Source organism: Leptonychotes weddellii, chromosome 12 (assembly GCF_054177405.1).
Source record: "Leptonychotes weddellii isolate Sample4059 chromosome 12, ASM5417740v2, whole genome shotgun sequence".
In the NCBI taxonomy this organism is placed as follows: Eukaryota; Metazoa; Chordata; class Mammalia; order Carnivora; family Phocidae; genus Leptonychotes; species Leptonychotes weddellii.
The window spans coordinates 85666296-85692091 of NC_138380.1; the positions used below are offsets into that span (position 1 = coordinate 85666296).

The 25796-nt window shown below is 40.3% G+C and overlaps 1 protein-coding gene across 1 annotated transcript; it reads left to right on the plus strand.

The window, feature by feature from the left end:
- The first annotated feature begins 50 nt into the window (after nt 1-50).
- MRPL32 (mitochondrial ribosomal protein L32) lies at nt 51-4581 on the plus strand. Its single transcript, XM_081800768.1, has 3 exons — nt 51-219; nt 1598-1779; nt 4023-4581. Exons 1-3 carry the CDS (start codon nt 90-92, stop codon nt 4275-4277), a joined length of 567 nt encoding a protein of 188 aa, XP_081656894.1. The 5' UTR covers nt 51-89; the 3' UTR covers nt 4278-4581.
- Nucleotides 4582-25796: the final 21215 nt, after the last annotated feature.

Sequence of the window (25796 nt, forward strand, 5' to 3'; positions counted from 1 at the left end):
CCAGGTTTGCCGGACGCTGCGTCTCTGCGCATGCTCGAGGTGGGGGCGGGACGCAGCAGCGAGGTGGGCGTGGTCTTCGGGCGAGGAAGATGGCGTCGGTCATGCTGGTGCTTGTCGTCCCAACGTGGCCGGCAGCCCGAGGACTCCTCCGGAGCTGTTGGGAACTACTACAGCGGAAACTTCAGCAGAGCGGACCAGGTTTTCCCAGTCTTCCGTGGGGTACGTAAGGAAGGCCGCCGTGGAGAAGAGATCGGATGAGGGGACTCCAGGCAGCTTGGTAGACACCGCTTATATTTCGCTCTCCTCCCCCGTTTTGATCCTCCGCGGCGCGTAGGGGACGTTGTCCGGGGTAATTCCTTACTTAGAAACTGGAAGCAGTTGGTTTTGCCTCCCCCAACCCCAAAAGACAGAAAAAGTCCTCTGATTGTCCTATTCATACACAGAATGTAACCAAGCTTGTTAGCTTAGATCAGGTTCGCCACTATCTAGATCCTGTTTCCATGTTAGTCTTCCCACCCCCTGAAGCAGCTTGTCCTCCTCTGTGGTGTTTGAGCTCTGCAGTTGAATCCTGCTGATCCCTGTGTTTTCCCCGGAAACTAATTTTAGTTAGAAGGATCTTAGATGTTAAAATTGTCATTACTTTGACATTTACATTCTACGTTTATTTCCAAGGTGTCCCGAACATAATAATACCCAGGGAGTCTGAACGGAGAGCCCATGATAAGCCAAAGCCTACGTGTGCTTCCTGGGAAAGCTCCACACCGACCCGTTAGGTATCACCACTTTTCAGCTGAGGAAGTAGGCTCATGAAGGTCCCAAGGTCACACAGGCCGGCCAGAGCTTGTGCTGTTAACCACTGAGCTGTGCTTCGCGATACTTACAGATATATTGAAAAGGAATACCAGTTGCTAAATGTTAGACAGCTTTGTTTTTAAGAGTTCCTAAAACCAAAAGACATATTCTAGGTCTGAGGAAGAGCAGGGAAAGGATAAAGCAAAACTGAAACGTTGATAGTCCTATAAGTAAATATCATGCAGAGTGGTGAGCTAGTGCTTTTCTTCAGAGAACAGACAGTAATCAAGTATTATGAAGAACTAAGTGACTTAAAGGGCCTACCAGGCTATGTGACAGAGGAACAACTCAGTTGGAATATAATAAGAAGGTGCCAAGAGGCAGTTATCTGAGTGCAGGTTGGAAATATATTTTGAGAATCTCAAGCTTAGATTTACTTGTAAAGTAAATAGGAACTGCCTACCAAGTAGAATGTGGACAGTTTGAGTGATTTATTCATGTTTACTACTAAACCCCTGAGTTCTGTATTTCAGAAGGTGAGAAACTTGGTGGTAGAATTTTACTGATTCATTTCAGCAGGTGCCTCTAAGAAAAAATTCTATTCATGTTGTTTAAAATTGCTTTATGTATGAGTTTTAGTGTATTTTAATAGCTAAGGCTTCTGTTTAATGTCTATTGAGTGTAATACTCTAAATTTTATATGTGTCTATTGACATATCACTGTTGATTGTTAAGGAGGATGATATGTAAAGAGTCATTTAGAAACTAGAAATCCATGGTGTATTTCCACGTTTTGTTTTTGTAGGACCAGCATTAGCAGTCCAAGGTCCAGCTATATTTACAGAACCAGCAAATGATACCAATGGAAGTAAGGAGATTTTCAGCCTTTCCGATAGTATCTTTTGGATGGCAGCTCCTAAGAACAGACGCAGCATTGAAGTTAACCGCTGTAGGAGAAGAAACCCTCAGAAGCTTATTAAAGTTAAGGTAATATGTTGATTTTTGTGGGTGTGCTTTCTCTCACATCCACCACTGCATCTCCTCTTGGTACTTATATAGCCTATGGGTAAATCATTCTTAGAGCTTATACATGTACTTCCCTCTGGCCTAAATAAAATAATAGCATTCTCATTGTGTATGTTTATGTGTCTATAGTCCTGTAGCCTAAATATTAGGACCACAGTCAAGGAGAGAGTTTGGAGTCTGGATGGAGGACTAGGTTGTGAATAACCTATGTGAATTTTGTTAGGAGCTGGTGATTTGGAGTCATATGTGGGTAAACATCTTAATCATGGCAGAGTCTAAAATTAAAGTCAGAAGCAGTAGGTATATTAGATCTCAAGTTTTACTAACCCATACGTATTTATCCTATCTTTCCCTGTGACAAATGAAATACTGTGAAAAAAAATCCTTAGGTAATAAAAATAGCTAACATCTATTAAGTGCCCTTGATGTGTCTAAGTGCTTGATGTGAATTATCTCACAAATCCTCACAATAACCCTTCAAAGTAAATATAGCTTTGCTCATTTTTAGGATTGAAGAAACTGAGACAAAAAGAATTTGCCTGTAGTCACAAACAACTATTAAGTGGTAGAGGGAGGATGTGAGCCTAGGCACTCTGATTCTTGAACTCACACTCTTCTCTTGAAACTTTCTGGTGTGTTCCTGTCCTTAGACAATTCCAGATCTCCACTCCCATTCCACCCCTTCTCCCTGCCCCCATGGAAATACTCTTCATTGATCTAGTAAACAAAAATTACAGTGTTTATTATTACCTTTGATTTGTTAACTTATGATTTTAACAGCCATGATCTGAGTTACTGTTTGCTCCATGACATTCCCCTGCAGATGAAACTCAAGAACAGAGAATTGACTTTTCATAAACTTCCAACATTCAGTATTAAACCAGGCCCTTAGAACTCAAGCCAAAAAGTATTACTGAGTCACATTTGGAACTGGACTTAAAGTCTGAAACTGGAAAGTATGTCATTAAAACACTATACAATTTGGTTGAGAGAATTTACAATTTTAGGAATGAGAGTAAGCTGTTCCATGAATTCCCTCATTGCGTTTATTCTGAGGGAGAAGAATACCACCCTGTGGATTCATTTTCTTCACTGAATTGCTTCCAGCTACACATAGTATATTATGCTGGTGCTTTGATCAGGAAGAGAGCACCGACTGTATCGTTCCCATACCTTCAGTTAGACATGCAATCCAGTGTCCAGTGTAGCAAGGAAAATGAGAAGTTGGTGAGGCAAGTCATTTGCAAGGTTCTTTACTCCTTTCAGAAAATGTAATTCTTTTTTGTCATTGCCTCACAAACGTTTATATGTTAATCTTATGAAGTGTTTGGAATTTCTTTGCTGCTTCTACTTATAATTGTTCTTTTCTACTTCAAATCTACCTTTAGAGCACAATGAAAAGATTTCTTCAGAGGTTATAATTGTCTTATTAAAGTTGGGTAGATGTGTGTAAAAACTCATTCTCAAATTGTAGCATGACACGGGAGTTTTACATTAAGGAATAATCAGTGTTCGTTCGTAAAAAGAAAAATTATACCATATACCAGCTATTACACCATATGCCATAGTATACCAGCAGCTTCATACAGGAATTTAAGTTACACTGATAAATCAGGGGAAGCCAGCTGTAAAGTTTGTCACCTTTTTTTCCCCAGGGGTAGATAGAAAAAAAAAAAAAAGTGAGTTCCATTTCCCTTGGTCTCTTATTAAGATGCTGGCTGTATGGATCCCCCCATTGTGTTGAAGAACTCCTTATTAGATATTTAGTATTTGAAGGTGGGAGAATAGAGTATCATTTTACCTAATACGGCTGTTATGTTTAAGTAAAAATGTACCAGGTTCATAGTTGGTAGACCTGAGTTCTAGTCCCACTTTTTCTATTAATTCAAACTTGTTTGTCCTCAGTTTCCCTATTAAAGTGACAATGAGGGGCGCCTGGGTGGCTCAGTCGGTTGGGTGTCCAATTCTCAATCTCCTCTCAGGTCTTGATCTCGGGGCCGTGAGTTCAAGCCCCGCATTGGGCTCTGCAATGGGCATGGAGCCTACTTTAAAAAAAAAATTAAAGTGAGGTTGAACTAGATGGTATATGACCTTATGCAACATGAACAGTCCAAGAAAGTTCAAGTGTAAGCATTTTCCTGTCCATGATTACATGTGCATTATTAGGCCTCTTGTTAAAATATGTTTCTGTTGTTTTTTTAAAGAACAATATTGACGTTTGTCCTGAATGTGGTCACCTGAAACTGAAACACGTCCTTTGTGGCTATTGCTATGAGAAGGTGTGCAAGGAGACTGCAGAAATCAGAAGACAGATAGGGAAACAAGAAGGGGGCCCTTTTAAGGTTCCTTCCGTGGAGACTGTGGTGCTGTACACAGGAGAGGCGCCGTCTGAACAAGATCGCGGTAAGAGAATCATTGAACGAGACAGGAAGCGACCATCCTGGTTCACCCAGAATTAAGACCAAAGGTGTTTGAAGAGGATAACTTCATATAAAACATTTGTCCTGAAAGAGAGGAAAATTCTTTGTTTTCATGTTGGTTTTGAGCTTGTTTTTAAATCATCAATCTAGTGTAAAATGTTCTCTCAAAGCAGTTAGTTTTGTGGGGTAATTTGAAGAAAATACCAGGAGTAAACTCTGAAAATATTTGTTTATACAGAGGCACAATGGGTTAATATGTCTGTTTTTGTTATACTGTAAGGTTTTAAGTAAACATAAAATTTCCAGTACAGAAAAATAAATGATTTAAAATTCATAGCAAGAATTACGTGTTTTGATTCTGATTTTGTTTGCCAGTGGTTTTTCTTACACAAAAATACACAGATACTTTCATTTAAGTAACACCTGGAAATGGTTATTTGAATTTTGGGTATTGTTTTTTAAGATGGTGGTTGTGGAAGTAAAAGGAGGTTTGTTCTGTTCAGTTTTGTTTTGTTTTAGCAAATTAAAATTGCCTTTGGTGGAATTTGCTTTATATGGGATTGTATGATGTTAATTTCCTTAGAAATAGTTCTTCATATTTTATACTAAATCACAATGACATTCAGAATTCATTAGATGGCTCATGAGATTTGTATTTTATAGTTTGGGGAGAGATTTTTAAAAGGAGTTATGAGTAGATTCACTAGTATACAGAACATGTATTAAGAATGTAGTCTTCTGCATTTTTCTTTTAATATATCCTTTTAGTTTATTTTTCATTATATCATATGTATCTCTTTGTAGCAATGGTCTCTTTAACTTAACGTAATTCATTTCAAATTTCCCTCTCCCTGCCCCATTCTTGTATCTGTCCTGAACCTGAAGTTTGCTATTTTATGTGTTTCCTGCCTCATTCAAAAAAAAAGTAAGATAAGTTATTAAAACACACTGAGAGGGGCAGCTGGGTGGTACAGTCGGTTGAGTGTCCGACTCTTGGTTTCAGGGCAGGTCAGGATCTCAGGGTCCTGAGGTGGAGCCTGCATCAGGCTCCCTGCTCAGTGGGGAGTCTGCGTAAGAGTCTCTCCCTCTGCCCCTTCCCCCACTCGTGCACACCCACTCTCTCTCTAAAATAAATTAATCTTTTTAAAAAACACACACACTGAGATAAGTAAGGGAATTACAGTTAAATGGAAAATCAGTAGGTAAAATAATATAAAGCCTAGAGATAGATTTAAATAAAATGCATGCCATATTAGCCTAAATACTTATTGGCAACAGGCAGTGAATTCAACTCAAGTTTTCTTTCCCTTGAAAGAACCTATATGGATAAATCTTACAAGGTAAGACACATGTTCCAGAAACACACAACTAAAACCTGAGGGCCGTCTCTCCCGTGGGACTTCATAATGACAACTCTGAGATGGAGTAATCCATGTTAGTATCCCTAGAAGGAAAATGAATCAATTTCATGAGGTACAGTATAGACCAATACTGTGTTGAAGTACAATTTAGTAAAAACAAATCCTTAAAACTTCCAAAGTATTAGAATCCCAGTAAATAATTTTTTAAGGTTTGGTTCTATCTAAGCATGAAATGGAGATTCTGGAGGAATTGGTTATGTGGGTATTCACACTAAGGCACTCCTCTGCAGATAATTATTTCTTAAACTCTTGACGAGCTTTAGAATTGCTGTGTGTCAAACTTAAGATAAATATACTTCAGGTAGAATCAGTGAGTCATGAAATCTGAGGCCATCTCCATACACCCCTGAATCGTCCACTGCCTACTCAGCGTCTCAGCTGCCTGTTTAGCAGAGTGTTGAATTGTGTGCCCCTAGCTAACACATTGTCCTTTGATTTAGCAGCGCGCTCTACATGCAGGGAGACCCAGGGAGCATATGTGGGCAGGGTCACTTCTTGTTTGGACAGCTAAATGTTACATAAAATACATCCCCAAATTAGATAGCAAAACCAGATGTCTAGTTTCTGTTAGGAAACAGTGTCCTGAAAGAGTGTTTATCTTTTTTTTTTTTTTTTTTTGAAGAGGTTGTCCCCTTAAAATCATCTTTGAATACATTTTATTACTTCATACTACCAGTTTTTGCTATCAGGAAAAAAAAAAAGCATGAGTTTGAATTAAATGACTCATGTAACTGATTTGTTAATTTTTCTGAACATTGGAAATGATCCCCCTCCCTGCCTTCCCCCTGCCCTCAAGACGTGGAGACATTTTCCCAGGCACTTTTGGAGAGTAAGTCTCCACGAGGGTTCACATTATGTTGTGGTTGGGAGAGCCTGGTGAGGCGCGTGTCACCTCTGAGCTTAATAGCACTCCACTCCAGCTTCCTGTCTCTTTAACCAGGTCCTAGCAGATCATTCAGGTTCTGAAAATCTAGTGTGACTTCATTCCATCTCCCTGCCGGCGTCCTCATTCTAACCCCATCATCTCTCCTGATTTGTTGTTACTATGCACTTTCCAATTATTAGTTTCCAGTCTTATCATATTTCTAATTAATTTTATTTAATAGCTTTTAAATTACAAAAGTGATACATGATTGTAGTTAATGAAACAATGCAAAGTATATAAGCGAAAGTTACAAATCCTTTCTCTGCCACTACGCCTTGATCACACTACCTAGTATATATGCTTCCAAGTGTCACTGCCCCAAGGTAGTTTAAAGCACACTCGTGATTGTACCACTCCCCTGGTCAAAACCAGGCTCCTCATTAAACCCTCTCAGGCCTTCACAGTCTGTCCAAGTCTTTGTGCCTGCCCCCTACACGGTGCAGTGCACACCCCGTCTCTCAGATTGTTGGAATCAACCATCTGGAGCTGTTTGTTGACCACCACCTCGGCAGGCTTCACTCCCCTCCCTGTGCCTTCACTTGGCTTCACTGCCTTTCTCCTACTTGAGTGTCCTCTGGACTCCCTTACTGTTCCTCCTCTTCTCCCCAGCCTTTAGAGTGCCCAAGGCTCCATCCTTGGTGATCTCATCCAGACTTATGGCCTTAAATAACACTGTATGTTGACTCCTTCCAATCTGATGTTTCTGGCATGGGCCTCTCCCCTGAACTCTAGACTCATGCTCAGTTGCCTACATGGCATCTCCAGTCGCATGTCTAGCAGATACCTTAAACTCAGGATCCCTGACTCGGAATTCCTTCTCTCCCAGTCCTACTTCCCCTACTCCCTAGACCTTTCCGTCCCAGTTGATGGCAACTCCATTCTCCTAGTTGGCTCAGTTCCAAAACCTACCTCAGTCATCCTTGACTTTGCTCTCTCTCTGTCTCTTCCCCTCTCACATTCAGTCTGAGCACATCGGCAAATCCCACTGGTTCTATATTTAAGAATATACTTAGAATCTGACCACTCACCACTATCTGCACTGCTTTCACTCCAGTCAGAGCCCCCATTATCTTGTCTAGAATATCAAAGTCCCCCACTAACTGCTGTCCTTGCTGCCACCTTGATCTCCTATAGTCTGTCCCCTACACAGCAGGCAGAATCGTTTCAAAACAGGGCAAGCCTTGGCTCTCCTCTCTTCAAATGCCTTTATTCAAAACCTTAACTACGATGAAACAGGCAGATACCTACGTGAGGACTTTTGCATTATGTAATATATATATTTTTTGTGGGTAAACTGAGTTTTGATAACTAGGTGTACTATGGATGACCCCCATTTAAAAAAATTGTGATAGATCTATTAAAAATATGAATCATTTTTTTCATAATTTGTGAGGTATGACTTGTAAATTCAAGATTTCTTTTATGAAGTACAAAAATAGGGGACTTTCAGACATTCCTGGTGTGGGGGATCACTAACACTCCTTTCACAGAACTCTTCCATCCCAGCCCCCACCCTCCCATACGCAGTTGGTACGTTTCAGGGACAGGATTAGTCCGTCAGAATTTCTAAATCTGTGCTCAGGAACTCTACTATCTATGATGAGTGTTTCTTTCCCTGGCAAACACACAAAAATAGATGTTCTGCCTTTACTGCAGCTCGCAAGGAGCAGTGTCATCCTGTGGCCTATATTGCATTCTGTTTCAGCTCTTGCCTCTCGAATGGGAGTGGTGTCTCTTCCAGCCGCTGTCTTCACTCGTCTCTACAGCAGAGTGCAACACAGAGCGTGTCCTGGCGGCCCGGGGCTATTTATATTGCTTGGAAACACGTCCTGCAGGGGCCATGCCCTTGTGTCACCCTACTCCTCTCCTGTCCCGTTGACCTCCTTTGCCTTCCCGCTCTCCATGTTCGTGAAGTTGCGAGGGAGTGTTAGGGATGCAGTTTGGAGCCAGGTCAGGAGGAAAGCAAGGAGGCCAAAGCGATCTGGTCTCCTGGACCCTGTTACCGAAGCTCAGAAGCAGCTTGACAGTTTCAGCCTGGAAACCAAACCCTACCAAGTGCCGCAATGTACCAGGCATCCTGAGCCGCCTCACTAGGGGGCAGCAGGTGAACTGCATTGCCTCTTAGAGAAATAACTGCCCACCAGGTCCTGCAAGGCTGGAGACGTTCGTCAGTTTCTACCAAAGCCATATATTTAAGGCATGGAGGTGAATGAGATTATCCAGGGCAGGTACTCAAGAGAGAGGAGAGAACCCTAAACTGAAGAGGAAATCAGGAGGTTGTCCAGCCACAGATCCCAAGAGAGGAGAGCATGTCAAGAAGAGGGAGTTCCCCTTCTGTCAAATGCGGCCGGAATGAGGATAGAAGAGGCCCCATGATCATGACAAATGCCTTTTTGTGACTTGGCAAAACCCGTATCATTGAGTGTTAGTGGCAGAAGCCATACTGAAGTGGGCTGAAGAATAGGTAGACTGAGGAGGGAAGCAGTGTTCCTGGAGAGTTCTCTCCAAAAGCTTTCCTCTGCAAGGGAGTAGAGAAATGAGGTAAAAGCTAGAGGAGTGCTGCAAACCTAGAGCTCAAACATGTTTATGCTCATGAGAATTATACAGTAAAAGAGGAGACTGGTGATGAAATGATGGACAGACAGACAGAGGTCTAGTTCTGTATTCTTTGAGACTTTGCATGAGATGTTAACCATAAAACTTAGTGAATTTGGCGTAGTCTTTCTACCTAGCGACATGGCATTTTTCTTTATGTATTCCAATCTTATTTCCTAGCCTTCATGAAGGTTCTTCGGTTTTCCTCCCTTAGTCCCACACATTCGTTGCAAGGGCCACCCCAGTGCCCTTGACTCAAACCATTGGTTGTGGACAGAGACTGTGTCCTGTTAGTTAGCCAGAATGGCTTTCACCTCCCTCGGACATGTTCTGTTTACTGAAGTAGCCCAGAAGCTGGAAGAAATCTGAGAAGCCTGGTTCATGTCCATGCTTTTCTGGAATATGCCTAGAAGCCTGGGTCTCTGAATCTGTTCTCACCACAGCCTAATCTATACTTTTGCTTTTCCCATTTTCCTGCCGTTAGATTTAGGTAAAGCAAATAATTCCATTCAGTCCAGTGTATTGATGGTTTAATGGCCAGTGGTATAAGTCAGGTATCATTTGGGAGGCTTAATGGTTATTTTTGCTGATACTACCTTCCAGAACACGAAGGCCGGGGACATCTAATGGTACACTTTGGAAATTAGCATAGGATGTGGTTTACAGGAGGTAAAAATGAGCAATTGGAGGAAAATTCTCAAAGCTTTTAAAGAATTATTATTTCCAGTTAACTTCCTGATTCAAAAACAATTTTAGTCTTTATATTAAGCTCAAAATCATTTTTCTTCAATATGAGTGATGTTTATTGAACATGTCAAGCATTTTGCGTATGTTTTAAATACCCTTTAAAATAACGTTGTAGAGCAGATACTGATAATTACAGGTGAGTGTGTGCAATGCGTGAGGCACAGTGCTGAATGTTTTATATAGACAGCTAATTAAAATTTTACAGCATATATTGCTGTAAAATTTTAATGTTTTTTTCTGCGATACTTCCTGTATCTTTTGGTTTTTATCTGATTTGGGGAGCCAGAACATTTTATTTACTTTCTCAAGGAAGAAAAAGCAGAAAGAGAGGGAAAAAGACTTTTTCAAAATCTTGGCCTTTAGGGGAGAAAGCAAAGAATTAAATCAGGGAAAATGATTGGGGAAGGCACATATTTATTTAGTAGGTTGGCTGCCCTGCCCCGGGGACCAGATGAAAAAGCCCTAGGCCAGAGAAGAGGAGGGCAGGAGGCTGAGACAGTGGGCAGGAGTCTGTGCCCTGCCCATCCCACCCAGCCCCCTGTCAAACTCTACCCCTGGAAGGAGGACTGGAGCCTCACAGTAGAAATTAAGCCACGCTGTAAGATACACTTAGGCACACAAGCAAAGCCTGTCATTGTCAGACGAGCAAAAAGGCTAAGGTTTGAGATTAAACCGATTCTAAATCCTAAATCCTAGGGGCTTCCTCACTATGGTGACTGCCTTGGGATTTATAGATGGCAAACCCGACACAAACTCGCCCCCAGCCGGGAGCTTCTGGAGGGGAGCTGGTAGCTCAAGCCAGCCTGGGCTCTCCCATGTGCCTCATTGCCTTCTTGGTGTTGGCACGTGCTCATCTAAAAGCTGTACTTTTTAATTCTATAGAACAAATGTTGGCCAGCCTCCCAGATGGCACATGGATATTTATAGTAGAATAGGTTGTTAGAGCTTGAAAGAAAATGATGTAGTCCAGTGGCTTCATTTTGGAGCTCAGGAAATTTAACCCTAGACCTAACAAAGATCACAAAGCTAGTGAATATTAGAGGTGGGTCTAGGACTATCTACTCGGACCATAATCCCAGCCATGCTTGACCTTTTAAAATGTTTATTCTTTTTTTTTAAGGTTTTATTTGTTTATTTGTCAGAGAGACAGAGAGAGAGAGCACAAGCAAGGGGAGCGGCAGGCGGAGAGAGAGGGAGAAGCAGGCTCCCCGCCGGGCAAGGAGCCCGATGCGGGGCTTGATCCCAGGACCCTGGGATCACGACCTGAGCAGAAGGCAGACGCTTAACCAACTGAGTCACCCAGGCTTCCCTTAAATGTTAATTCTTTAACAATATAAATACCAAGATTCATTGAAAATTGAGATACTCACACATTCTCATTGTAACTTCTGGAAGTAACAATGCTTTTCTCAGAGTTAGTACCAGTTTATACAAAGAGTAATAAGTGTAATTGACCTTGTGGGTTTCTCCTAATAGGATTGCCATATAATTTGTCATCTAAACCAAGTTGCTTTTGAAAGTGAAATGGAGGGATATATACATCATTATACTAGGGCAATGGGCATACACAGGGACTGTCCCAAGCCAACCCTACCTATCACCTTACCTTCCAAACATCTGTTGCACCCAAGAGCCCATGATGGAGCAGCCATTCCATTCACATCCATGCCAGGGCTGGGCTTTGATTAGTTTAAGAGCCTGAAGATTGCCTCCTCATCCTTACAGGTGAAATTGGTTCAGGAATACCTGTCAGGGGGCTCCTGGGTGGCTTAGCCATTAAGCGTCTGCCTTCAGCTCAGGTCATGATCCCAGGGTCAGCGGGAAGCCTGCTTCTCCCTCTCCCACTCCCCCTGCTTATGTTCCCTCTCTCGCTGTCTCTCTCTCTGTCAGATAAATAAAAAATCTTAAAAAAAAAAAAAAGGGAATGCCTGTCAGATCATGGCAATCTCCTGGTTACAGAGATTTTGCATGTCACCCAGTGAGGAGTAAAGATAGGTTTCCAGAAGACTTCTGGAAAGAAGTGCCAGCTCTTTGGGCTATCTTGCAAGGGAGATCTCTTTCCTCTCCTACCTTGTTTGCAGATGTGAGGCCTAGAATGCTATAGCTCATGCTTTTCCTCTGTGTATCTGTCACTCTGTGTCACCATGTCTTTCTCTGTCACCCGTCACCCTATGCCCATCTGTTTCTCAGATTCTATGTCTTTTTATTTATCTCCTTATTTATATCTATCACAAAAATTTTCACAATTTTCTTAGTGTCTAAGAAATAATTATAAACTCGTAAACTTGTATTCAATTCATAGTGACTGTCTAAAAATTATCACTAAAAGACAAAACTACAAAAGTAAATTTTGTTTTTGAATAAAAATTGAAGAATTAAATCTTCTTGATAAAATATAAATCTTAACATTTTTACTTGAGAGAGGTGGACTTGGGAGAAAGAATGCAAAAACAAAAACAACACACACGGTGGTAGAAGCTATAATGTATAAAATTTGATAGAAACAAACAAATAAAGCCTAATGAATCAAACATTTCTAAAACACTAATGGAAAATAGTTCATCTCCGTGAAAATTATTTTAGCAAAATAAAAATAAATATTCGAATAACTGGCAATGATTTGACTGTGTTGGTAGCTGCTATCGAATTGGTAGCAATGAGCCACATGGGTCTATTTACACCCAAATAAATAATGACTGCAAATAAAATTAGATTAACAGTTCACTTTTTCAGTTGCCATAGCCAAATTCCAAGTCCTCAGTAGCTGTGTGGGGCTAGAGGCTACCATATTATGTCGTGCAGACGTAGAATACTTCCATCATCTAGAAAGTTCTATAGGTCGGCACTGGGGATAGAAATTGATCAAGGAATTAAGTGGACCTAATGGAGTTTATTCTGAACACTCCTCTATCAAGTATCTTCAGAATGTGCTTAATGTCAAAATGTTGAGGTCCAAACATCTTGTACTCATTTCTCTATCTTATACATAAGACGATAGTAGTTAAATGAATGATTAACTTACAATTCCCCCGGTTTATATGTGAAACCATCTCATTGTTAACATCACCAACCCTGAGTATATTTTATAGATGTTTTTCTGTTTTATTACGTTTTCTTTAAAAGAAGCAACTTCTTGGGGCGCCTGGGCGGCTCAGTCGTTAAGCGTCTGCCTTCAGCTCAGGTCATGATCCCAGTATCCTGGGATCGAGCCCCACATCGGGCTCCCTGCTCCGCGGGAAGCCTGCTTCTCCCTCTCCCGCTCCCCCTGCTTGTGTTCCCTCTCTCACTCTGTCTCTCTGTCAAATAAATAAACAAAATCTTTAAAAAATTTTAAAAATGAAAGAAGCAACTTCTTTACTCACTTATAAAAGTAACCCGCTTTTGTTTGTCCAATTCGAATTTTGCCTTCATTATTTTGTAAATATCCATCCATCCAAAGGATAGTAAAATGAGTCAAATCTAAATATGTTTTTAATCTGTTGTCACAAATTATGAGTAATGTGTTAAAGCTTTCTGTGACAATTGAGTTTTGGAAGTTTTCTCCTTGTATTTTGAATATTTAAAAATTTCTTGTGATGCTGTTTTTCACCCGAATATCCAGAAGACTACTATTTTTATTTTGAAAAAGTTTTTCAAACATAAATAAAATTTTTTCAAAAGGAACATAACACTAACATAACATAATAAAATAAAATTTTAAAAAAGGACTATAACAACTCCCCCATATGCCAACAAGTATCAAGATTTTGCTATACTTACTTCATTTTTCCTTTTTTGAATTAACTTTTAGTCTTTCAAGCAAATCCCAGACATTTTATCATTTTACCCTTACAAATATGGATATTTTTATTAATGGTTACAATGTTATCACACTTAACAAAATATACCAATTCCTTGTTATCCTCAAATACCCAATCCAAATGAAAATTTCTCTGCTTAAAGATATCGTTTTGGGGCGCCTGGGTGGCTCAGTCGGTTAAGTGTCCAGCTCTTGATTTCAGCTCTGGTCTTGATCTCAGGGTCATGAGTTCAAGCCCCACACTGGGCTCCACACCTGGCTTAGAAAGAATAAATAAATTAATTAAAAATATCATTTTATAGGTAGGTTGTTTGAGTTAGGAAGCAAACAAACCCACACAGTACATTTGATCATTAGGTCTCTTACATACTGCTCATCTAGTGTGGTCCCCACCCCCATCTTTGTCATGCCTTGGTTTATTGTTCTGCAGAATATTTCACATTTTGAATTTTTATGTTTACTTCCTTATGTTATTTAGTTTCTTCCACTGTCCCCTTCCATGTAAACAGGAAGTTAACCTTAGTGATTGATTGGATGCAGATTCAATTGTATTTGACACAATTAATACATAGGTAGTTCTGTGTCCTTGATATATTACATCAGAAGGCACCTAATGCGTGTTTGACCCACTCTCAGTGATGTGAAGTCTGATCAGTGGATTCTGGTGCCAACAGTCTGATTCTTCCACTGTCAAGTTCCCCATTAACTTTTCATCTAAGGGTTTCATCTATTAGTGGAGCTTTGCCTGAATCAATTAGTTCATTAGGACTTGCAAAATGATGGGTTTCTATCACCCACTCATTTTTAGTTGGAATTACCCTGTAAATAAACAAACTTTCCCTTATCAATGAGGATAAATATTGGTCATATAGGAAAAGCAGGGTAGATATGGAATTCCTTCCCTTTACTGGCCACTTTTTAGAACATGGAGTTGGTGTCCTTGTTATCAATAATGGTGACCGGTCTTAAGTCATTTTTTGAGTATCATCGTAACTACACAGGGTTTTATATATTTAATATGTGTTTCAATCAGTGTTTGGCTCTTGCATCCTTTCTTATTCAAGATTTTGTTTTGAGAATTTTTAAACATAAAGACAGTTTGGAAGAATTGTACAGTGAACATTGATATACTTGTCTACTAGATTTAGCCATTAACATTTCAGTATACTTGTTTTTTCACATGTATCCATCTATCCCTGCTGTATTGATCCATGAATCTTTGCTATTTTTCTAGTGAATTTCAAAGTAACTTATAGAAATCAGTACATTTCGGGGCGCCTGGGTGGCTCAGTCGATTAAGCAGCTGCCTTCGGCTCAGGTAATGATCCCAGGGTCCTGGGATCGAGTCCCGCATCGGGCTCCCTGGTCAGCGGAGAGCCTGCTTCTCCCACTCCCTCTGCTACTCCCCCTGCTTGTGCTCTCTCTCTATCTGTCAAATAAATAAATAAAATCTTAAAAAAAAAAAAAGAAATCAGTACATTTCCCCTTAAATACTTCATTGAGGATATTATTAATTAGATTTCAATATATATTTATAGTTTTTTTCCTGATGTTCTTTAGACAGTAGTTCATAATATTTTAGACACTGGTGCTTAGGTCAGGTAGCTTCTGCTGCAAGTGTCCCAAAACCTAGTGGCTGAAACTAACCAATATTTTAGCTCATGATTCTGTGGGTTGTCTGAGACCGCTCATCTTGTCTCTGCCAAGCTCTCTCACACATCTGTCATAAACAATGTAGGTAACTAGATGATCTAAGATAGTCTTATTTGCATGCAGGGCCAGGTTTGTGACCGTTTCAGTCACACAGAGCCCATTGATCTGAAGAGACTCACACTTGGCCCCAGGGCTCTGCTGTGGCTGGTTTTCTTGTTTCTTTCTTCCTTTCTTTTTTTTAATTTAAATTTTAGGTAGTTAACATACAGTGCAATATTGGTTTCTGGAGTAGGATTCAGGGATTCATCACTTACACACAACACCCAATGCTCATCATAACAAATGCTCTCCTTAATATGTTTTAAACAAAGGGCCCCACATTTTCATTTTGTACTATCCCTGAAATTTATGTAGATGGTCTTGCTCACATGGCAAGTCTTTGGTGCGCAGTAGGCTAGGACACCAGGGGCAAATAGGCTATATTTCTTTAATCCAGTCAGTTTACGAGGGTTCTTCATATGTTGACGGTCACAAAGTCGCCAAGGGCAGCAAGAGGATAAATCTGAAGGAGAAAGTGCTTTCAAGTCTCTGCTTACATCACATTTGTTAATGTCCTATTGGCCAAAGCAAGTCACATGGCCAAGTCTAGACTCCAAGGGAAACACTCAAGCATATGAATACCAGGGGAATGGTTGAGACCATTATTGCAAGCAATATATCACCAGAGTGAATAATATTTAGAGGTTCTGATCTGTTTGCTTGGGGTGCTGATTGCTCCCAGTTTGTCCTTCAGGATTTTTAAATGGAAAAAAAACTGAGAAATATATATATATTTTTTAAAGATTTTATTTATTTATTTGACAGAGAGAGAGACAGCGAGAGAGGGAACACAAGCAGGGGGAGGGGGAGAGGGAGAAGCAGGCTTCCCGCGGAGCAGGGAGCCCGACGTGGGGCTCGATCCCAGGACCCTGGGATCATGACCTGAGCCGAAGGCAGTCGCTTAACAACTGAGCCAGGTGCCCAGAAATATATTGTTTTGAAAAGGAAAATAATAATGACTTCATACTGTTATTTTCATTTTGAATGCAGTGTTACAGGACTTTTATTTCTTTGATTTTACACTTGCAGCTTTGTTGCAGAATGCTGAGAATTTTAGTTCCTAACAGTATTAATGTAAGTATTTATTTGCTTTAACTTACAGTTTAGAAAAATGTATTTCATAGTCATACCACTATTACTAAGGATGGTAAGGTTACTAAATAAAGTTTAAGATTTCTTCATAGCCAGAGCATCTGGCTGGCTCAGTCAGTAGAAAATGTGACTCTTGATCTCAGGTTTGTAAGTTCGAGCCCCACATTGGGTGTAGAGATTACTTAAAAGCAAAATCTTAAAAAAAAAAGTTTTCTTCATAGCTTAATTTGCCTCTGTAATATCACTAAGGATGTGCAATCAAAATATTTATTCTAAAGTTATTTGAAATAATTTTGTTCTTCATATGATTAGGTCACTAACTTGAACTACAATTGAATCATTTGATACAATTTGCTGTCATATATAGGGAATGCTTTTTATTCTTCTTGATTTATTTTGATATTTAATGAAATATGCGTAGATTTGCATGCAGTTGTAAGAAATAGTACAGAGAGATCATGCACACGTTTCACTCAGTTTCCCCCAACAGTAACATTTGTAAAACTATAGTATGATATCACAACCAGAATATCAACATTGTTCAGTCCACTGATCTTGTTCAGCTTCGTGTGTGTGTGTGTGTTTAGCTCTAAATAATTTTGTCGCTGTCAAGAGAACTGTATGTTAAGGTATAGTCAAAGGAGTCTGGCTTCTCCCTGTGTCCTCTTAACTCTTTCTTCTTTTCCATTATCAATAATTTTTAAAAAATTAATTTTTGTGGTATTCTTCCACTGTTTCTTTCTGAAAATAGCAAATATACATATCTATTCCTATTCCTCCCCCTTCTTTCATATAAGGATACATAAAAATAGTTTTCTTACCACTGGCCTTTTCTGCTTAACGATTGCCAGCTATCAGGATAGGCTGGTGTCTGCCTGTGTGCGTACGTTTGCCTACAATACTGGGACCTCAGTGGTTTGAAACACAAGTCCACTTCTCATCTCAGAGTCTGTGTCCCTCTCAGGTTCTCCCTCTGGCCCCGAGCAGAGGGAGCAGCTCTACCTGGTGAGTTGCAGAGGGAAGGGAACGTGGCAGATCCTGCTCTGCTTTTCAAAGGACTCACCGCATTTCACTCACATTTCACTGGCAGTAGAAAATATGGCCATAGCTATTTTCGGAGAAGTGCAACTTTATTATATGCTTGGGAAGAGAGAAAGCCAGCACACCTGTGAACAGTCATAATAACGATCAGAGGCCACTTTCCTTGGCAGTAAATATTTGCTTCAAATTCTTTCCTGCATACAAATACACTCGTCTAACCTGAGGATGCTAACTAACCTACTCCTGGCCTTAGTCTCCAAGTCCAGACTCTTTGGATGATTGGTGGTAGCCCCGACGCTGGGGGTCAGTGTATGTCTCTACGCTGGATCCAGTCGTGGCTTTTCTTATTTTGTTTATATTTTATTTTATTTGAAATTTTGTCTCTGAGGTATAACAGAACACTTCTAGCACCCTGGAAGGTTTCTTTGTGCCCTTTTCCCAACACAGAGATAGTTACTATTTTGATTTCTACCAATATAGTTGCCTGTTCTTGAATTTCATATAAATAGAATCATACAGTATATAATCTTTTATGTTTGACTCCTTTCACTCAACATCATATCCGTGAGATGTTGTTATGTAGTAAGTGTTCATTCCTGTATATTGTTCAATAGTATTCTATTGTAAAAATACCACAATTTATTTATTCATTCTACTATTGATGGACATTTCGACTGTTTCTTATTTTGGATTATTTTGGATAAAGATGCTGTACCTGTCTTTTGGTGGTTATATGCATTCTTGTGTTTTTTATCTAGGAGGGAAATTGCTGGGCTATGGGATATAAATATATTTTATTTTTAATAATTCATATCATATTTATGTTTACCTATCAAATAGTTCTCTAAGGTGGTTGTATCTATTCACATTTGATATGCTTCCTGGATCCAGAGACTTATGAACCAAAATGACAAGTTATCTGACCATCTACCCACCACACACACTCATACACCCAACAACATGCCCTGAAGGGATGGAGTAAGATTGTCATGGTTGACATTCCTAGTTGGAAAGTGGACCAATGGGAGGAACATAGCAATCTCCATAGCAACTCTGAGATCCCACTAGGCTGCAGTCATGAGGACCTTCTATCTAGGGGCTGTTTCTTGAGCAGGACTGCTCTGATCTCTGCAGGGGCTCCCAGGCCACTCTTTTTATGACTCTCTGGACCTCAAGAAATTCCTTCTCCACGCGTTATCCTCTTTGATCAAATGTGACCAGATGTTTTACCACTGCATAGCATGGATCACCATCCTTCCAGCTTCCACTAAGTTTCCAAACACTCGACTGCTGGGCCTTAGACAATATCCCATCCCAAGGCACCCTACTTCTGGTTACAAGTTTATGTATCTGCTAAGATACTGTGTTAAGATGCAGCAACAAACTGACACAAAATCTCAGGGGCTTTATGCAGCAAAAGTCTGTGTCTCACTCATGTTACATGCCCCTTGCCAATCAGCTAGGAACCCAAGCTAAAGGAGCAACTACCATCTGGAACTCTGTGTGGGCTCAGCAGAAGGAAAAGAAAAAAGTCCAGTCACACACTGCCTCGCAACAACTCCACATGGAGCTGAGGCACAATGCCTCCGCTCACACTGAATTGGCAAAAGCAAAATCCAAGTGGGCATGGAAGTGCACTCCTGTCACTGTCTGGGGAGAGAGAATACCTAAATGACTCCTGCAGCCATGTGTCCTGGAAGCATCTCTGCAGCAGGATAGAGAGATCATCCTTACACCAGTAAAAGCCTGAAGGGCACACGGTTCTGCACACAGTTCATCCAACAAATGTCATGGTGGTAGACACTGGGTGTTTGTATTGCTCTGGTATTATTAATGTGGTGATGAACAACCTTGTGTACAAATCATTTTACATTTTTGCCTATTTATTTTTTAACTTTTCTGTGTTACAATATTTTGTTTTCTTTTGAACTGGCATTTTAGCCTAATCTGATATTTTTGCGTTTTAATAGTGTTTACTAACTGAGTTGCACTTGCAATCAAATTAGTAAATTTTCTATATTTCTGGTGCCTCTTAAAGCATATTAAAACATTGTTTCCTCTTTATTCTTCTTTGCTGTATAATTTGTTTTCTATCTGATATATACTTTCATTTATTTTCTCTTTTTGAAGTAACAGATATTAAAAATCATGCTTTAAACCATCAGTTTAATACCATTTGCACTTGAGTATCAAGTAAATAATAAACTATATCAGGATAATACAATAAATTTTGTTTATTCTTTTTTCTTTCATTTTTTTTAAACTTTTATTTATTTATTTGAGAGAGAGAGAGAGAGCACAAGTGGGGTGAGGGTCAGAGGGAGAAGCAGACTCCCTGCTGAGTCAGCAGGGAGTCCGATGTGGGGCTCAATCCCAGGACTCCGGGATCATGACCCAAGCCGAAAGCAGACGCTTAACAACTGAGCCACTCAGGCGCCCTGCTTATTCTTTAAATATAAAGATACCTTCAATTCTATGATTCACTCTTTATTTTATTTCTAACTTACAGGTCTAGATTATTATTGTAATGTCCCCTTCTTTATATCAACTGCCCATTCCCCCAAATCTTTTTTTTGCCTTTGCATTCAATTTGTTAACCACACTTTCAATGATCATTTCTACATAACAGTAAAAGACTTCCCAATAGGCTATAACTTCTCCTTTCCTGAATTTTTTGTTTTTTGTTTTTTGTTTAGATTGATCAATTGCAGCATATTTTATAGGGCTGTTGGTTTTCTTTGCTTTATTTCTTCAGGGAGGGGGCAGGCAGTTATACTAAGCTTCAGTCACGTCACTATTTCTCCTCTGGCCTCTTAAAGTCCTCTGGTTTCTGTGTTATTTCCCCTTATAGATCCAGGTCTTCCAGCATTCTGTCCTTTACCTTCTTCCTTCCTCCTCCTTTGAGCATCTCTTCTATGTCCAGGACTCCAGCTATTTCCCACCTCTGACAAGGACTCCAATACCTCTATCTCTAACCAGAGGCACCCTCCCAAATACCACATGTATATTTTCCAAGGCTTTCCAGATGTCCTGTCCAGAATAGTTTGAGGATAATGCAAATGTAAAATTTCATTCTTCTCTAAATCTGCTCTTGGTCTTGTCTTACCTTAATCTTGGTCACCACCATTCTTCAGGTCTCTCAAGCTAAAATCCCTGAAAAATCCTTTAAAATCCTTTGGATCTTTCATTATATCCAGCCTGCTCCTAAATCCCATCAACTCACTCCTTGGTGTCTTTCAAATCCACTACTTTCTTTCTGCTTCCACTGTTAGCACCATATTGGATCCCTCCATACCTTCCCTTGGACCCAGCAATAATCTGTTTGGCTTCCCTTTCCCCACTTTTTCTCTGATCTAATTTTTAATATCTAGAGCTCCAACTAAGACATTCAGATAAAAACTTTCCAGCCTGACATTCAAGGGCTTCCACGTTCTGGTGCTCACCTGCATTTGAAATAGATATTTCAAAAACCACCTTGTCCAGGAAACCTTTCTTGACACCATTACTCAGACGTGGTGTTTCCTATACACATCCTACTCTAACATTTTTTAATGTATTTTTTATTTTAGAATAGTTTAGGATTTCCAGAAAAATTGCAAAATTAGTACAGAGAGTTCCCATATACCACTCACACAGTTTCCTCTATTACTAGCAATTTACATTAGTGTAATGCATTTGTCCCAATCAATAAACCAATATTGATATGTTATTATTAAATAAAGTCTGTACTTTACTCAGATTTCCTTACTTTTGCCTAATATTCTTTTCTGTTCCAAGATCCTATTTAGAAAACCACATTACATTTATTTATCATGTTTCCCTAGGTTCTGTGATGGTTAATTTAATGGTCAAACATTATTCTGGGTGTTTTTGTTTGTTTGGATGGTTTTATTTTTGCTTTTGTGTTTGTTTTTTGCGCTGAAACCCAGAGCAAACCAACTGGGTGTTTCTGTGAGGGTGTTTTTACATGAGAACAACATGTAAATTAGTAGACTGAGTTAAGCAAATTGCCCTCACAATGTGGTGGGTCTCATTCAATCAGTTGAAGGCTTGAATATACCAAAAGGATGACCCTTCCCCAAGTGACATAGAATTTCTTTTGCCTGATGACCTTTGAATTAGGGCATCAGCTCTTCCTGGTTCTACAGTAGTCTGCCATGCCAGCCTTTGGACTTGAACTGGTATATATATTGGCTCTGCAGATCTTGGACTTGCCAACCTTCATAACTGCAAGAGCCAATTCTTTATAATTAATTCATATATACATATATGTGTGTGTGTGTGTCTGCCTGTGTGCGTGTGTGTGCGCACACACACATACACATACCTAGGCTTACTGTCTTCAGACTGCTGTAACAAAATACCTAGCTGAGGTAATTTTTGCCAAGTTCCTCCACTGTCAAGCTACTTTCTCCCCTCTTTCCATACTCTGCTTTTTTGAAAGCAATCACTAAGCACACCCACATTCAAGTGGCAGGGATTAGATGCTGTCTCCTTGAGGGGAAGGACCTACATGAGCTATTTAGAATTCTTCTGTATGTGAGGTTTGTCTCTTCTTCCCATTTATTTATTTATTCAAGCATTTATCTATGTCAGTATGGACTCATGGATATTTATTTTATACTTTGGATTATAATCCAATACTATATTATTTATTTGGTTGCTCAAATTGTTCCAGTGTTGGCCATTGAGAACTCCTTTAGGTTCGCTTCTTATTCTATAACTTTTGAAAAATACCACGTTGCATTTTGTCTTGTCCTTATCTATATACTTGACTAAGCCTCACTATTAATCACTAATTCATTGTATTCAACTTTGTTCTCTGCAGTGCTAATGACCAAAGCATGTATGTATTCATTCATTTAGTCATTCATACAACTGTCTCCCACCATGTGCTGCATTCCATGAGTAAGGTCTCTGCAGTGATGAGCTTCAGTCTCACAGAGCTTACTCTCTAATGGAGAATAAACACACACACAGAGAAAAATGTATTATTAGAAATTGTAGGGGCACCTGGGTGGCTCAGTCGGTTAAGCAGCCAACTCTTAATTTTGGCTCAGGTCATGATCACAGGGTCATGAGATCAAGCCCTATGTCAGGCTCCACACTCAGTGGGGAGTCTGCTTGAGATTCTCTCCCTCTGCCTCTCCCCCTGCTGTGTGCTCTGTCTCTCTAAAATAAATAAATAAATCTTTAAAAAAAATAAATTGTTATTAGTGTTGTGTAAGGAAACCAACAAGGTGTTATGAGAGAAAATGGTGAGGGAGCCTGCTTTTGGAAAAAGCTTCTCTGTGGGCATGGGAGGTAAGCTGAGAGTTGCAGCATGAGTGAGAGGTGGGTCATGAGCAGAAGAAAATTCCAGGTAGAGGGCAGATAAGAGTTTCCCAAGGTAAAAAGGAACTTACAGTGTAAACACTTAATAAATATTTTCCAAACTGAATTGCCCTAATGTAAGCTTTATTTTAAAAGGTACCATCCACTGGTTTTTTAAGCAGTAGATGAAAATCTTGGTCATGGTCTATGTTAGTCAGGATGATTGATGCCAGTCACTGATATAATCCATAATGTGTCTGTCATATCTCAATGAAAGGGTTATATCTCATGCACATCACAGCCTAACAAAGAGTTTAGTTAGTCAGGTCTCCAGGGTGATTCCTCAGGAGCCTCTTCTCCAAGTGGTGACATCAGACATTCTGGCTCCTTCTACTGTGTGACTCCAGATTCCAAAATCTTTACTTCCAGCCATGGGCAGAGGGGAATTGGAGGACCTCATAGGTTTTTGGAAGCACAAACGGTGGTTACATCACTTTCATCTGCATTCCGCTGGCTAGAAGTCACATGACCCCATTTCTTTTGTAGGTGTATAAACTATATATTAACAGAAAAGTCCTACAGTTTTATTTTTTCTTGGACATACCTATGGTGCAGCTGCAGCAGCCTGTGATTTTGTGTGCTGGCCTTTGACACAAAGGCCAGGGTTGTAAAGGTAAATTATGGACCATTAAGAAACTTACTACAGGGGTGCCTGGGTGGCTCAGTCGGTTAAGCATCTGCCTTCAGCTCAGGTCATGATCCCAGGGTCCTGGGATTGAGCCCCACATCAGACTCCCTGCTCAGCTGGGAGCCTGCTTCTCCCTCTCCCACTGCCTGCTGCTTCCCCTGCTTGTGCTCTCTCTCTGTGTGTCAAATAAATAAATGCAATCTTAAAAAAAAAAAAAGAAGAAGAAGAAAAGAAAAGAAAGAAACTTACTGCAATATGAGGATACCATATGGGAAGAGGTACAGGCCTCATGGGCCCAAATCTTCAGTCGATCCAGGTCTTCACAGAGCTTGTTGTCCAGACCTTTGGCCTGACCTGGCTCTACTCTCCGTCCATCAGTTCCTATCTGTTCGCAGCCAGTCTTGGATCTTGTACTGGTTTGGATTCTGTGTAATGGTGATCATATGTTCCACCTCATCCTCAGTGAGCAACCCTGAAGTGTTGGTGAGGTTGACATCTGCTTTCCTCAACACCACAGGAGCATATCTGTCCCCATACTCTCAACTGCAATGATGATGGCAAAGGCTATTTTCCACCGCCCATCAGTGTTGGTGTTGAGTGCTCACAAATGCCCTGGAGCTTCTCAGAGACCACCAGAGACTGGGCGGTGGCACCAGCAGCAGTATGTAGACCTCCTATGGAAGAGAAAAACACTTCCTGGGAAGAGCAGTTTTTCTGTACTAGGAGAAAAAGGAAATGGATGGGCCAAGACACACCACTGTCTCTACCACATGTTTCAAAGTGCAACACATGCAGAGTCTTGAGCAACACTATTGTAAAAATACTTTTGAAACAACTGAAGATTTAGTTGCATGCATTTCAAGGTGCTATGGTTCTTTCATTTAGAGATGCAACAGACCTGTTTTCCTTTAACCCTGAATGTTTCCCCTGCAAACTCTCTCTGGCACTGGGAAGGCCTCTAAGCCACTGGTCATTTCTCACCACTCAGACTTCCCACAGTGCTGTTCACACTTTCCTCAAGGTTGTGTCTCAGGACACAAGTTTAGCTTTTTCTTTTAGAAGGTACAGTGAATCATCCCCCTTAGCAAATATAGAATGCACTATGCCCTCTGCAACTATCCTACCATGTCTGCTGCCGAGCCAGAAGCAGGAAGGCCAGAGGATGTGAGCACTTCATTGTAAGCACCCATCATTGTTTATCCCAGGCCTAATGGTGGGAGTCAGATACAGAGAATAGCTCTGTCAGCTATGTCTGGGAAAGACTAGTGGCTTTAGGGTTGAAAGAATGAATTTGGCATTGGCTTCTCTACCTTGAGTGACTTTGGGCAAGTCATCAATACTAAAAATTTATTAAGCATCTACTGTGAGCCAAGTACATAAGAATGGAGGTTGTAAAGGTAAATTATGGACAATCAAAGGACATACTGTATTGCAATATGGGAAATGTTTTCCCATTCCCCTGATGTGTCTACCTTGGCCCACAGTGGAAGGAACTTCTGTCCCCTCAATCTTGTAGCCACTGCCAACTTCAACATCTGGATGTTTTTGCTTCTTCCCTTGCCAGTTGAACTGATACCTCACAGGAGCCCACTTCTTTTTACTGTTGACTTTCAGATTAAGGTCTCACATGAATGAGCTCAACTGGGGGCACCTAGATCATAGGTCTGTGGTTTAGTTGTAAAGAAAGCCAGGGAAAGGGGGATGCAAATTTTTTAATTCTCCAACTACTGAAAGGCATTTAAAATGTGCCAGGCAGAAAATATGGCACATAGAAAGATTTCGAAATGGCACTGAAGAACCACTTGATCCTTTATGGAGGCCATGCTTTTGTTTTAGCATGATTGTGAAATCACTCCCAGCTGTGATTTGCTGAGCAAAGACAGGTGGGAACATAGACCAGGGATGGTTTGTTTGGTCCTGGGTTTGGCATATTGGGATGGTTGCCAGAAGAACAAGGCTACTAGATATCAAGTGGCCTAGAAAGAGGTAGATGAAATAATGATGTTCTCAATGAATTGGAAGAGCAGGTGGTAAAAAGAGCGAGAATAGTTTCCTGGAATTTAAGATCTCAGACATTGTGCAGTTCTGAGTAATCATCTAGTATAGGAATGTGGCTAAGATTCCCCTCAGATGCACTGTGTTGGGAAGAGTTCTAGTACCCTATCCAGTCAGAGGAAAGAATAAT